Consider the following 14,133-nt stretch of genomic DNA (forward strand, 5'->3'; position numbering starts at 1 on the left):
GTAGGGACAACAACCTGACACACAACATCCGACTCCTTATCCATAGCTGTATTTGGCCACCATTTACGCATTAACAAGTCATGCTCAACAAAATAGACAACATTTCGTTGGTGAGTATTACCCAAAGAACTAGCTGCACTGAAACATTTAACCAGCGATTGATCTTCCTTCTGAGCAACAATAAGCTGTTCTCGGGTCAAAGGCAAATTCAATGAGTGCATAGTAGCTGCAACATCAGAACTCACTGACTTCATATTTTTCGACTTCTCAACAGCGGGTAAAGGCACATCATGCGCCAAAATCGGGGCAATGAATGAATCACTCAAAGAGACGTCCTCCCCCTTTTTACGAGACTGTGCGCGCGTTAACACGCAAGCTGGGAAGACATCAGGGTAAGTCTCAGATAAAGTATCAGCCTCACAATGCAAATCAGGTTTTTCCAAAACTTCTAACAAAGGCATCACTTTTCCTCCCGCTAGGTCATTACCCAGGATAAAGGTAACACCCTTAACGGGAAGCGAATGCCGTACCCCAACACGCACAAAACCAGTAATTAAGTCACTTTTAATATGTACACGGTGCAACGGGACATTTATTATACCCATTTCTAGACCTTGCACAAGCACACTAGAACCACAAAAGGTCTCATCTGACAAAGGCAGCACATTAGAGACAATAAATGACTGTGCAGCACCAGTATCTCTGAGAACTTGTATTTCCTTCTGATCCTCAGTTTTACCAGTTAATGAAACTAACGCTTTCAATAAGAAAGGTACATAACTAGGATCAGGTACATCACACACATCTTCAGGTTTAACAGAATCAGCGATAGTGTTTACTAGACCAGCGCTCTTCGGCTGTTGCGGCTGCTGCTTACGTTTTAGCGCAACACAGTCAGCGATTACATGACCCACTCTGTGACAATAAAAACATTCTCTTACCTCTTTAGGACGGGTAGAGTTCGTTTTTGAAACAGGGGTCTGAAACTGAGCATGCGATGTCTTTTCAGATCGTGCCGCTGTGAAGACATTTTTGTGCGTTAGCACAAACTCATCCGCCAGCACCGCGGCTTGTGAAAGGGTTGATTCCTTCTGCTCGTTTAGGTAGACCACAACACGCTCTGGCAAACAATTTTTAAACTCTTCCAGCAAAATTAATTCACGTAATGTATTAAAGTCACTAACTTTACTTGCAACACACCATTTGTCAAAAAGAATTCCCTTTTCTCTGGCAAATTCCATAAATGTTTGACTAGATGTTTTCTTGTGATTTCTAAAGCGTTGCCTATATGCCTCAGGCACCAACTCATAAGCACGCAAAATAGCCATTTTAACATTATCATATTGTAAACTCTCTTCCAAAGAAAGAGTAGAGCAAACCTCCTGAGCTTTACCAACAAGCCGACACTGTAGCAACAGAGACCAAACATCTTTCGGCCAGCGAAGGGATAACGCAATGCGCTCGAACGCACTGAAATACGAATCCACTTCTGTTTCTCTAAATTGAGGTACTAGACTAATATGTTTGCTCACATCAAAGGTAACTGAAGACGGACCGACCGCCGGGGAAATATTCACATCTGGTGCAGGTGTTCGATGCGCAGCCAAGCTGGCGGCAACCTTCGTTGCTTCCAGCTCGAGCTGTCGCAATTTTATTTGTTTTTCGGCCTCTATTTCAAGTCTGCGTACTTCCAAACGCATTTCTAACTCAGCCTGGCGAGCATGAGCTTTTTCTTGGGCTTCCAGTTGCAACCGGGCGAGGCGGACCTTCAGCCGCGCATCCCCTCTGGACCCAGTAGACACGGGAGAGAACGGTTCGAACTGGGGCAAGCCGGCCTTGGCGTCGGACTCCTCCTCGGCCTCAGCGACAGCTTGTTCCCCCATACTCTGTTCATCTCCGGAGGTAAAAGGCTGTGCAAGGTCGGCACCAAGTGAACGCGTCTCCCCATCGGCTTCCTCATCAACAGCAACCCCAGTTATGAGCAAAACATTTAACTCAATTAATCCATTTATCACTGTTTGTTTGATTTCTTTCTTAAGAGCTTGTTTGGAAACAGAGATCTTATAATGTGTTGCAATAGCAAATAAATCATCTTTTCTACACTTATTCAACTGTCCTATGGTGGGATTTGTAACAAAGGTTTGTAAATCAAACGACACCATGTCTGAAACGTTTATACACACGCACACACACACAAACCACAGCGCTAACATCAACACCCCCACCGGTAAAGCGTAGCACAACGATCACTACTAAATTAGGCCGCACAAACACGTCGATGACGCCAACACACACCACTAATTATTATAAAACGGGAAGAAAAAAATGGACGAGCCCCCAAATTTGTTACGACCCCAGTACAAAGAAAGGGATATAACATGATATGGTGAAATATAATTGTGGGTGTGAGTGGCAGCCAAAAAAACCAGGACAAGAAGTAAATACAAAACGGTGATTTTTATTTATCTACAAGTGGAGTTGGAGGTGCGGTAAGTGAAAAAGGTGAATATCTTTATATACAATAATTACAAACCAAAAAGAAAACAAAAGGGGGAAAGTGGACAAAGACGTTGCCAAATTAAAGAAATAAACAAAACAAAACGGTACTAACTAATATCAAAACCGGCTAACCTGCGCTAAAACTAAAAGGTAATGAGATAAATCTTCAGCGTCCGAGACGCCCTAACTTACCTACTCTACCTACCCAAACACAAAACGTACAGCGGGTGGCAGACGCCGCTAACCTAGTGTTTCTAATACAGAACAAGTTCCCTACGTGGTGCACAATGTAAGTCACGTGACATACTTACCTATCCTCTTTCCCCAGAACAAACAGAGTCACAACTACCACACAACAACAAACGAGTGACTCTAACAAACGGGTAAACAGGCATAGACGAGTGACATACAACAATAGGAAACCATAATCAACAGTTAGCTTTAATACAATAATGGGTTGTGACATAAACAACGCAACACACAGCCGAAGCTAGCATGAATGAGGGATGACGGGTTTAAATAGGCGGGACTGGATGGTGATTGGAGATGATGGAATGACGTCACACCGGGTAATTAGGATCGACAGCAGTTATGTCCAATGGCAGGGATCTATGAAGACAGACAGCGAAGAAAAGAGAGGGAGAGAGAGAACAAACAAAAAACAGCACACCGGCAACAACACAACACGTAACAGTTGTTAACAGTCATTAACTTCCACGAACTGACTAAAATTAAGCGTCTAGCATCATCATTATACACAGTGATTGGCAGTATTACTGTATTTGTATAATGCAGCGCACCCAGCAACTGAATAACAAACTATGTGCATAATTTTACAGAAGTAAATTCATGTTATATCTAAACAGTCAGTGGATGGTTTAGGGAAACGCTATTAGCACAGTCAGAAGAGTCATTAAATTAAATGCGCTGTTTCTCCCTGCCGCTCACTGAACAGAGAAAAGGCAGAGAAAGACTATACCAAAGTGTATGAGTCAAACAGGGCTGTTCTAGATTTTATTTCTTTCTCTTCTGCTATTGTAAGCTCCGCTATGTGCTTGTGCAGTGCGCGCTCTCTTAAGTTGTCCGTGTGCTGCACCGCTCCCCCAGTTGAGTTCCGCCTTTTGGTTGTGATAACGTCACGCTATTATTTTGTAAACTAACATTTAAGAATCGATTCTTGACATTTGTGAATTGATTCAGAATTGGCCCACGTCCAAATCACGATTCATCTTAGAATCGATTTTTTTTTTTGGTCCCACCCCTACTTAACATTATTATTCATGACCCTTTCAAATAAGGTAATTACAGACCATTTCATTCTGGGGCAAATCCTAGGGTTGTAAATGGACATGTAAAACCATCTCTGAATAATTTTGGCTCTTAATAAAGCCACATACATTCTATGTATATATCGGAGAATAATGTAACGCATCATTTCAATGCATTCTTGGGCACCTTTAAAGGAACAGTATGTAAGAAATTTATATAAATTAATCGTAAAAAGGCCCTGATATGTCACTAAACATGAAGAAATCATTTTCATTTCAAATACTTATATCACTGACAACAGTGGTCCGGCCAGGATATTGTCATTTAAAAAGTGGAGTTGCAGCCCTGAACTGATGTTTATGTTGCCATTTTGTGTATTGGCAACCAGCTGTGTGATTGCAATACTAGTTTTGGCCACAGTCCTACATACTGTTCCTTTAAGTATTTAGAGTTTTAATGGTAGGTTGTCAGTTTTTGCCCATTGGCACATGTGCTATTTAGGGGTTGTGCACACCAAAACTTTTAAACATGGCTGAAAACGCCTGGGGGACACTAATTGCTAGCTGTTTTTTCAGCTGAGCGCCAGCTTTCTTTAGCAGGAAAACTTTGGTAGCTATGATTCTTGAGCTGTGTTGCTGTGGTAATGTCCTGTCCCTCCTCCACTGTGATTGGACGGCCTTGTGAGAACTGACATTGACGAGCGGAGCTTTTCATCCAAACTTGAATCTCTTTCATCTCTCGACCCTCAGCGCCATGCTCGAAAAAAAGGCAGAGAGACGGTTTTTAGCACGGAAAAAAACGCTAGCTGCTGGCTTATTCGAAAAACACTGAGCTTCCATTGGAAACAATTGAAAACATGTGCCGGCTGTGGGCGTAAAAGCTTTGGTGTGCACGCCCCCTAAGACGTGCTCCGCATCACCACAGATTTAATGCCTACTTTATTTAATATGGAGTTGAATGAGACCGACCGAGAGAACGAACCAAAACTGAGAACATTTAGTATATGTGGTGCTCTGTGAAAAAAGAAATGGATAACTGCAGATTGCTGTTTAACAGCAAACAAAAAAGCAATAGCATTGCCTTTGCCTTCAAAGTGTTGTTTAATTTTTTTTTTTTTACTTTGCACAGTCAGCAGTGGCAGCTCGACTTTTTTAAATTGTTACAGATACATTGGTGCTTATTAAACAGACAACTGGATACGCTTGAGTAAAAATTGTGATGTGATATGTGGCTGTGACAGACATAAGCCTATTTGGTCATTCTCAGCTTTTCAGACCCTAATGAATAGGGCAATGTTCTGAATGACCAAAGTGGTGATATAACTCATTGTGCAAGTGCTGTTGTGTAACACCATGATTTTTATTAAGGTTTGTATGAATGGGCCTTTTTCAGAGCTGCCATTACTTGATATTTTGTCTCGTTATGTTTTGTCTTTTCTCCTAACATTTTGTAAATAGACTTAATTGTGGGCATTGGTGTAATGCTTACAATAATAGAAAATGACTATTGTTTGGCTAACTACAGTGCAGATGATGTTATGACTGTGAAGATGTGATTGTTGTTTTGAAAATCGTAACTTCGCAAACAATATGTTTAGCTTGTCTTCTGTGGTTTGTTTGACTAGTCATGGGATCAGGGAAAATTGATGTAGTCTGTGGTGTTGGCTAGTCAGCATTTCAGTGGCCTAGAAAATTCCCTGATAACTGAACAACATTGTCATATAACATTTATCTAATTCCTTTTAGTGCAAAATTACATATTTAACAAATCTGACATGATGCGACAAATTTAGACACATCTGTCTATTTTTCCCAGATTTTGATAACTTGATTTATTTACTTGGCGGTTTTTATAATTTAAAATTTGGCTTTAATATGTGACATACTCATTTATTATCACTACACAGACTTTAACTGCAAAAAAATTATGGATTGGAACAACATAAGGTTTACTAAATTTCTAGATGCATCTACTCTTTAGGCAAAATCTTTATTGGGGGTAAAAAATGGTTTTCCAATGAGTTGTTATCATAGCTGGGGGCAAAAATAAATAATTGTTTTAGCTAGAGTCTTATAAAAAGCAAAATGCATTTAAAGAAAGAAACAGGAAGTGGAAAAATATATTTGAAGGCTCTGTAGGTAAATTTGCTCTTTTTGAATCAGATTTGTTCAAAAGAAGTTAGGGTTGTGCCGATAGACGATAGTATCGTGAATAATATGAAATAAATATAGTAAAAAGGACATTTTGAAAATTTAACTTGTACAATGGTGAGAAAATTGGCAAAATAATTAGGAAAATTAAAAATAAATTGTCTGGTTGTTCGGTATTAGGCCTTTGGCTGAGTGTTTCATTTTATTCGGCTTTGGCCAAGAATTGTCATTTCGGTGCATCCCTAATATATACTGCTGTCGTCTTTTTCTGTAGGACAAACCTCGAGTTGGCCCATGGACAACACGGAGCACCACAGCTATTCATGGTACAAAAACCCTTCTGAAAGCTACACAAGACCTCTAGCCCAGACCACCACGTTAAAGTCAGATAAATCTGAGGACAAGGATTCCTATGATTCCTGGAATGTTGTGGTCGGTCTCGGGGCACGCTCCACATCGCTCTTTACCAGCCCTAAAGACCCTCCTTCTACTATGTGGGAGTCCGGTAGATACAGTAGCAGCAGCAGCATTCAGAGCAAAACATCCACAGAGACTCGCTTAGGCGACCTTGGTAGGGGAGATTTTTATGTTCCCGTCGAACCGTCGGAAAGCGAGGACCACTCTCAGTCTCAGCTCAGGACGTCCAACTGCAGGACGTACTGCAGGCCCAATAAAGGCAAGCAGCCAGGTGGAGCAGATGGAAGTGGAAGCGCATCTGGTCACAGCTCCGGCGAAGTGTCACAGAACAGCGGGCCTGAGGGTGCCTTGAAAACAGCAAGCAGAGGTCGAACAAGAGACTACACAGTGCTGCACCCATCTTGTGTTTCCATGTTTAACGTCACCTTTCAGGGCTCAATGGACCGCAGTATGGAGGAGTACACGTCGGCCAGTTCTCAAGCAGCTGACCCAGGAGATGCTGGAAGGCTGAGAAAGAAAGCAGAGACTGAAAGCAAACCTTTGAGGTAAAGGTTTGGTGTACAAGCATTACTGTAATAGCATTATGAAAGGAATATTTGCAAGTAGGCTTGGATTTACTATAGTAAACTTAACCATGTGTTTTGGCTGATTGATTGCCATTTGTATTACCATAGTTGAACTACAAATACCATGGTCAAACTGTGTTTACAGATAATGGTTGATTCAACAATGAATCTGCTTCAGCTGAGTCGGCAGGTCTTCCTGTGTGGAGGATTCATGTTCTCCCCGTGTAAGCGTGGGTTTACTCTGGTTTCCTCCCACAGTCGAAAAACATGCAGGTTAGGTTAATTGGAGATGCCAAATTTCCTCCCCCAACTTGTGTATGGATAAACCAGTTCTGGTCATGAATATAGCCCTGGATGCTATATTGCGTAAAGAAACAAACAACCTTCAAATAAACCTAAGAAATACTACGGTTAAATCATGAATAATTTTCATAACGGTAAATAATGTTAGTATCAATGAGTACTCTCATTATTGCAAATAGGCCTGTCATGATAGCCACTTTTCATAAGTCACTTATTTCCCCCAGAAATAATGGTGATTGTCTTTTTAAGACCATTTTACGTCACTGATTATTACAACAAAATAGCATAATAATCCAAGAACGTCCTTTCTAAGAACACAACTTTTTTTTTTTAAAAGGGAAACTTTACCCATTGGAACATTAATCTTTATTGAAAGTGGATCATATTTGTAGTCAAAATGTAACATAAATTTTTTATTTGGTGCCTATTTGACAGAGAAAAGACAGAATGTGACTTCAGGGCGCATTTGTATGAAAAACAACAACTCCCACAATGCACCGCTCTGCAAGCCACTCCCATAATCTAGATCACTGCTCAGCTGTATGCTGTTGTGTACATACATGCCACGTTAATATAAGAAAGAAAATAGAAACTCTCAATTTATAGTCTGACGTCCGTTTATCCCTGCAGGCCTTTGCTGTTGCTTCCAGTTTAAGATTCTAAAATATGTATCCAGGACGCAGCTGTCCATATTTGGTACGAAGGTTGGGTGGTTGGTTCAGACTTCACTCAGTTTCTTATTTATTTTTGAGAGTGCTTGGCCAAACATGGAAATAATCCTAAAGAAGAATATGCCACACCCTTGACACAAACGTGTCCACCGTCCACCGTTTACTCCACAGACACGCCTCGGCTCAGCGCCTGTGCTCGTGTGCCGAAACGGGTCTATGAAACAAATGCCGGTACACAAAATACCTCTCTTCCCAGGAACCATTCACCACACAAATGTCCATATCCTGATCTGATGCCGAAATTTCGTACAGAAGGCACACAGCGAGAGTACAGACACTACTAGTACGTCCAAGCTCGAGCCAGTCCAGGCTCCTCTACGCAGCCGAGACTAGTGCTGTGTTCAAAATATCGATACGACGATACATCGTCATGGACGCCTGACGATGCGCGCATCGATACAGCACCTTCCGTATCGATTCGGATGTACTTTTGAAAGTAACGTGACGAATTGCTGTTGATCCGTGATCCATATGAAAAGGACGCATGTGTCCCGCGGAGTACGTAGAGTTAAAGGTGGCGGGGCATACTTTCACTTTGCGTGTCTGTCTCGCTGGCGCACGTGTCTGCATAGTGAGCCGCGTACTCGCGCTCTCTCTCTCTCTCGCGCGCATTAAAGTCATTGAGTTCAGTATGAAAGCGCAGATATCTTAGCCTATCCTACTGCAAAGGGCTTTATTAGCCATGCTCTTATAAAACAGTACTAACGCATTTGAGAAGAAACATGACAAAGATTTGCATGTGAAAAGTGTACGTCTAGAGAAGAGATACAGAGCTACTTCAAACTATAACTGTCACATTAATAATCTGATTTCTATTAAATAGTATTAAGTCTGACTGCATGTTTATAGATATATTCATAGATGTAGAATAATGAGAGACAAGAGTAAGGCACCATCTTTGTAAAACTGCTTTTAAAAAAACATAAGTTAAGTACTAACTCTGGGATTTTAAATATTTCTAATAGCTAATAAATTAATGGCAAAAACACAACTGTTACAACACTGCTTATTCAATGTACAATAAAAGTCTAAAAGTCATTTGTTCAACCACCGAAACCCTCCCCCCAGAAAAATTAGGAATGAGTGTTTGTAGTCTCGAGCACCCACCGAAATGGACATGCACATTTGCTCATTTGCTCCACATATCGCATCTAAAACCACGCCGAAAACGTGACCTTGCTGCTTTCCTTCTTTTCAAAGGGCGTGGGTGCCCCAGAGCATCTGTCATTGCTTAGTAAACTAAGCATTGCTTGACGTTTTGACGAGCACCCACCGGTGGAAAAAAAACCAGCGCCTGTGAACATGCACGTTTGTTAAGAAATGTATATCTGATCCTCTTTTAAATTTTAATTTTTTTAAATATATTCATGCATTATATATAAGCCTATATGCATCAATGTGTGTACATATACGCGCGCCCACACACACACATTCTATAACCAACGCACCACTGTGAATTGGTGCATTAGCACCGCGGTGGTAAAATACAGCCACCGTCAAAGCGGAGAATTTGCGTTGACGTGTTATTAACGCCTATGTTTCAGAAGACTTTTTATTTGTATAGCTTTTTCTTTTGAACAGAGTAGACATGCAGGCTTGTTTACGTTAATTTCCGCTCCTAGCGTCTCAATTACAGTCGGATTTATTCTTTAACTATTCACCAGAAAAACATGAAATTTCAGCTCGAGTAATTCTCTCTTCACCTGCCACTGTTTGCTGTGTGTGTGTGTGTGTGTGTGTGTGTGTGTGTGTGTGTGTGTGTGTGTGTGTGTGTGTGTGTGTGTGTGTGTGTGTGTGTGTGTGTGTGTACACATTTACGCACGCACATGTGGACCCTGAGGTGCACGTGCCAGTCAGGACAGATAGTAGATCGAAATTACAAAGGCAATCCTTTTTCTAGGCAATTCGTTGTTATTTTTGTAAATATTTATTTTGTTTTTTTTTTGTGTTAGATTTTGTACCTATATTGACATGGATGTTTTGTTTTAGTTTTGTTAAAACTTTTGTTAAAAAAAGGATGCAGAGAAAGAAGGAAACAAGTAGTTTGGGGAGATGATACCGCCAAACTCCCACATTAGCAGCACAGCTCCAGACATTAGTCAAAAGTCTTTCTTAGAATGCATTTAACATTACTGTTTATATTGCTATAAATATTTATTTTTGTTCTGTTTACAATTTATTGCTTCTTGCTTTCTACTTCACCCATGTGATTTGATGTGCACATGTGAGCAGTTCTGACCTTTGGTCTGTTTTGATTTCTAGTCGATCCGGACCCACGCAAAGCAAAGTGAAGAGCAGTAAGTTGGAGCACTTTGGGTTTGATGATACAGACCCTCTGGCTGAGGGCGATGATGACTCTTCCGGATGCTCAAAGTACAGAATCAAATACTTTGGCTTTGATGAACTGAGTCCGAGCGACAGTGAAGAAGATGAAGGATCTTTTGAAAGGAAGACGGCCAAAAGAGAGGCTGAGATGAGCACATCAGGGTCAATGATTTCAATGGAGTTGAATGTAGAGGGTCTTCATCCCAGAGAGACACAGAATGCTCAGAGCAGTCATGCAGCAGGTCAGAGTCACAGACTCAAAGATAGTCAGTATATATAATACACACACACACACACACACACACACACACACACACACACACACACACACACACACACACACACACACACTTATGCTTTTGGCTTTGGTTGCTGTTATTGCATGCGTTAGTAGCAAACATTTTGATTTAATGCCAGAAACTTAATCGACACAAGTTTGTGAATGCAAATACACAAGCATTTGGTTTTTATTGTATTCTAAGAACATATAGCAAAAAAGGATCTTTATTCTGACATTTAAAAATGCTTTCACACTACCAATGCGTTTCTTAATCTATGCTGGTGGCTATTTTGATTGCACTATCATAAACATTATCATTCAGCTAAATTAATTTTGTCTTTTTACTTATTAGGCTGAACATAAAGTCCCATTTAAATTCAAATGTGAAGTTTTTGTGAACTCAAACACATCCCGTAATTGTTTCTGGGATCAGTCCCATAAAGGGGACCTATTGACATCGCTGTATCATTTACGGAACGCTTTCTGTGTGAACAAAAGGCAGAAATTTTGCCGTAAAGTGCATATTGTAGTGAGGATCCCCATGTCATCGCAATAAAAGGTTATGGTTCAGCTCTTTGACACGGGTTTTAAATGCAGTCAAGATAAGAGAGCTTGTCACCTTCTGTGCTGAAATAGAGATCGATCGTGAGCATCAGGTTGTGATTTTTCTGGGGGGATTATCGACCTTCTGGTATTTATATCCCTGACTCAGATAAATAATTTTTTATCCCTGGTGGGGAAAAAATTATTCCCCCCAAAATTAACGATCACGAAACTGCCATAAACAGTGGTCACCAATCCTGGTCCTGGAGGGCCGGTGTCTCTGCAGAGTTTAGCTCCAACCCTAATCAAACACACCTGAAGCAGCTAATTAAAGTGCTTCAGGTGTGTTTGATTAGGGTTGGAGCTAAACTCTGCAGAGACGCCGGCCCTCCAGGACCAGGATTGGTGACCACTGGCCTAAAATAACAACAATTTAAAGGAAAACACCACCTTTTTCAAAAATATTTTTTACAATTTTACTATGTACTTACCTCAACTTAAATTTATTAATACATACCTATCTTTTTTAATGCGTGCACTTTTAATCTTTGTACAGCGCTTTGGGAATGTGTTATCATTTAGCCTAGCCCCATTCATTCCTTTGGCTCCAAACAAAAGTTTTATTTTGTGCCACCATACTTGCTCATGTAACTTCTCAAGTAACAGTCTTTAAATAGGGAAAACATGAAAGTGTTTGGTGCCTTATTAATTCATCCCTGTTTGGAGCAAAAGGAATTAATGGGGCTAGGCTAAATGCTAACACATTCACGAGGCGCTGTACAAAGATTAAAAGTGCATGCATTGAAAAAAGATAGGTATGTATTAATTCGTCTAAGTTGAGGTAAGAACATAGTAAAATATTGAAAAATGGTGGTGTTTTCTTTTAAAAAACATATCATAAAATCTGACTTTATCCATGTTTTAAGTGCTATAATGGATGCCCAGTGCTTCTATTAACCTAGAAAATGTGATAAAGATCAACCCAGTAACTTTGTTTTGGTTAACTATTTTCTCCAAGCATGTGAAAAAATAGGTAATTGAAATTTGGCTCCCCTTGTGATGTCAAAAGGGGATCTTATTATAATAATACAGCCTCTTAATCTGCACTATCCAACCGTGCTACTGCCACTTAGGGCGCACTCACATTATCCAAACCAAACCAAGCCCCAGCGCGATTGTCACCCCTCCCTACTCCCCCAGATGCACGCACTCACACTGTACTTGTATCGATCCGAGTCCGGGCGCGCTTTCGTCATTAAGATGCGATTGTTTTGAAAAAAGCAGGAAGTAAAGTGCTCTCTTAACACTGGAACCCACCGTAATGATAAGTCTGTGTGAGACGAGTCGTTTGGTGCGCGATTACAGACAGCCCTCTCACATGTCATCATATTGCTTAGTTGATCTGTCACGTGCGCAGCTCGGACATTCAAGTAACCCCGCGGCGCGCATCAAAAGGTTTTTACGGAGGCAGATGAAGGTGAGTGGTCGCGCAACTGACGTCTTCACCTTTTGAATTGCGCTCAGGCGCGAATGCGCTCACACCACAGCCTTCCGCGCCTGAGCCCAAGTGAACCGCGCTCCGGCCCACCTCTGCAACCCGGCCGTGGCGCGAATAACCAATCCGCGCTCGGGCGCGGAACAGAGCGATCACACTAGTCAAACAAACCAGGCTTTGGGGGTCAAACGCGCCCGAGCGCGGTTTGGTTTGGATAGTGTGAGTGCGCCCTTAGTGCAAAGAGAGCGAGAGAAAGAAAGAACTAACAGCACAATTGACAACACAACAGTTTAAATTGAACAAACCACCAGTTGTTTTCCAATCAGTGTTTGCATTTCATCAGCTCATTTGCATTTAAAAGGACACACCCAAAAACTGCACATTTTTGCTCACACCCATAAATTGGCTATATGGAATTTTGAGCTAAAACGTTTGCATGTACTCTGAAGACTCAAAAGATTTATTTTGCTTCTAAACAAGTTCCCTGTGAAATGTCCCCTTTAATACAAGTATAAAGTATTTAAGTGCAGACAACAGTAAAATAAGGAATGGAGTATTACTGTCAGCGCTCCTGTTACAATAAATTACAGCGCGTCTATGTTATGTCATGATCAGTTTGTCAGTGAGAGCTTTGCAGTAAAAGTAAACCTCACTCCCCAACCTCAAGAAGTGCTCGTCGACTGCCGTTAAGGCTCATGGCCTTTGTCTCCTTGTTAGTGCATCCAACTCTCATGCCAGACGAGTGTGGTTCGAATCTGGTGCCAGTAGGACTGGTTACATATCTATACACGTTTTATTTCAACAGTTACCACAAATATTTTGATACCCTTGCTTCATAAATTATTTTCATTAATACAAATATTTGCAAAAACATCCTCCCCTTTGATTTTTTTGCACACATTGCACTCTGGCCAGCATAATATCAGGGGTGTGATTCTTCCGGATAAATCCGGAATTCCGGCTTTTCCGACCTGAAAATGAGGCTTTCGTGAATCATGCAAATCTAATTTTTTTGTGTGTATGTGGGGGGGGGGGGGGGTTGCAAGGCACCGTTATAAATGACCTCATATCACTCCGCAAGTAGTTTATTTATTTGTCACGATCGAAAGCAGAGCTCACCAAAAAGCTTGCAGTCGGATCACCGGCGTGTGGTGTTGGCTGCGAATTAAAAAAAATCATGCGTTCGCCTACACTAGAATGAGAGAAACACATATTTCACTCTCAACCAAACTAACAAACTAGCCAATCAGAGGTAGAATGGGGAGGGGTCTTTGATGTGTGGCTGAGATCCAGCTGCAGATGCCGCGCGGCTGCGGAAAAGTCACAACAAGTTGTCAGCAGGATGAAGATTAAGTAAATGAAGCCTAGCCTAGGTAAGACGACCTTATATATAAAGGACTTAAATCAGTGGCGCTGGGCTTGGATAGAAGGAATAGGCAGAGACAAACAGCAAAATTAAGAGAACCTGCCAGGTGTTTGCTGCTTTGACAAAACTGTCCGTTTCAAATCAAGCTATGCCAGTAATGTAAATATCAGATTTCTCATCGAGGTGAAA

General features: G+C 41.2%; 1 protein-coding gene across 2 annotated transcripts in view; it reads left to right on the plus strand.

Annotated features, from left to right (window-relative positions):
- Positions 1 to 14,133, plus strand: part of waplb (WAPL cohesin release factor b) — a 65,105-nt gene that overhangs the window by 14,583 nt on the left and 36,389 nt on the right. Inside the window, exons 3-4 of one of the 2 annotated variants that reach the window (XM_065242649.2) lie at positions 6,193 to 6,880; positions 10,198 to 10,526. In XM_065242649.2, coding sequence (XP_065098721.1) covers positions 6,193 to 6,880; positions 10,198 to 10,526 — 1,017 coding nt within the window. The remainder of the gene's footprint in view (positions 1 to 6,192; positions 6,881 to 10,197; positions 10,527 to 14,133) is intronic. The other variant, XM_065242650.2, reaches the window with a different exon arrangement.

This window comes from Paramisgurnus dabryanus, chromosome 1, assembly GCF_030506205.2.
Source record: "Paramisgurnus dabryanus chromosome 1, PD_genome_1.1, whole genome shotgun sequence".
NCBI lineage: Eukaryota > Metazoa > Chordata > Actinopteri > Cypriniformes > Cobitidae > Paramisgurnus > Paramisgurnus dabryanus.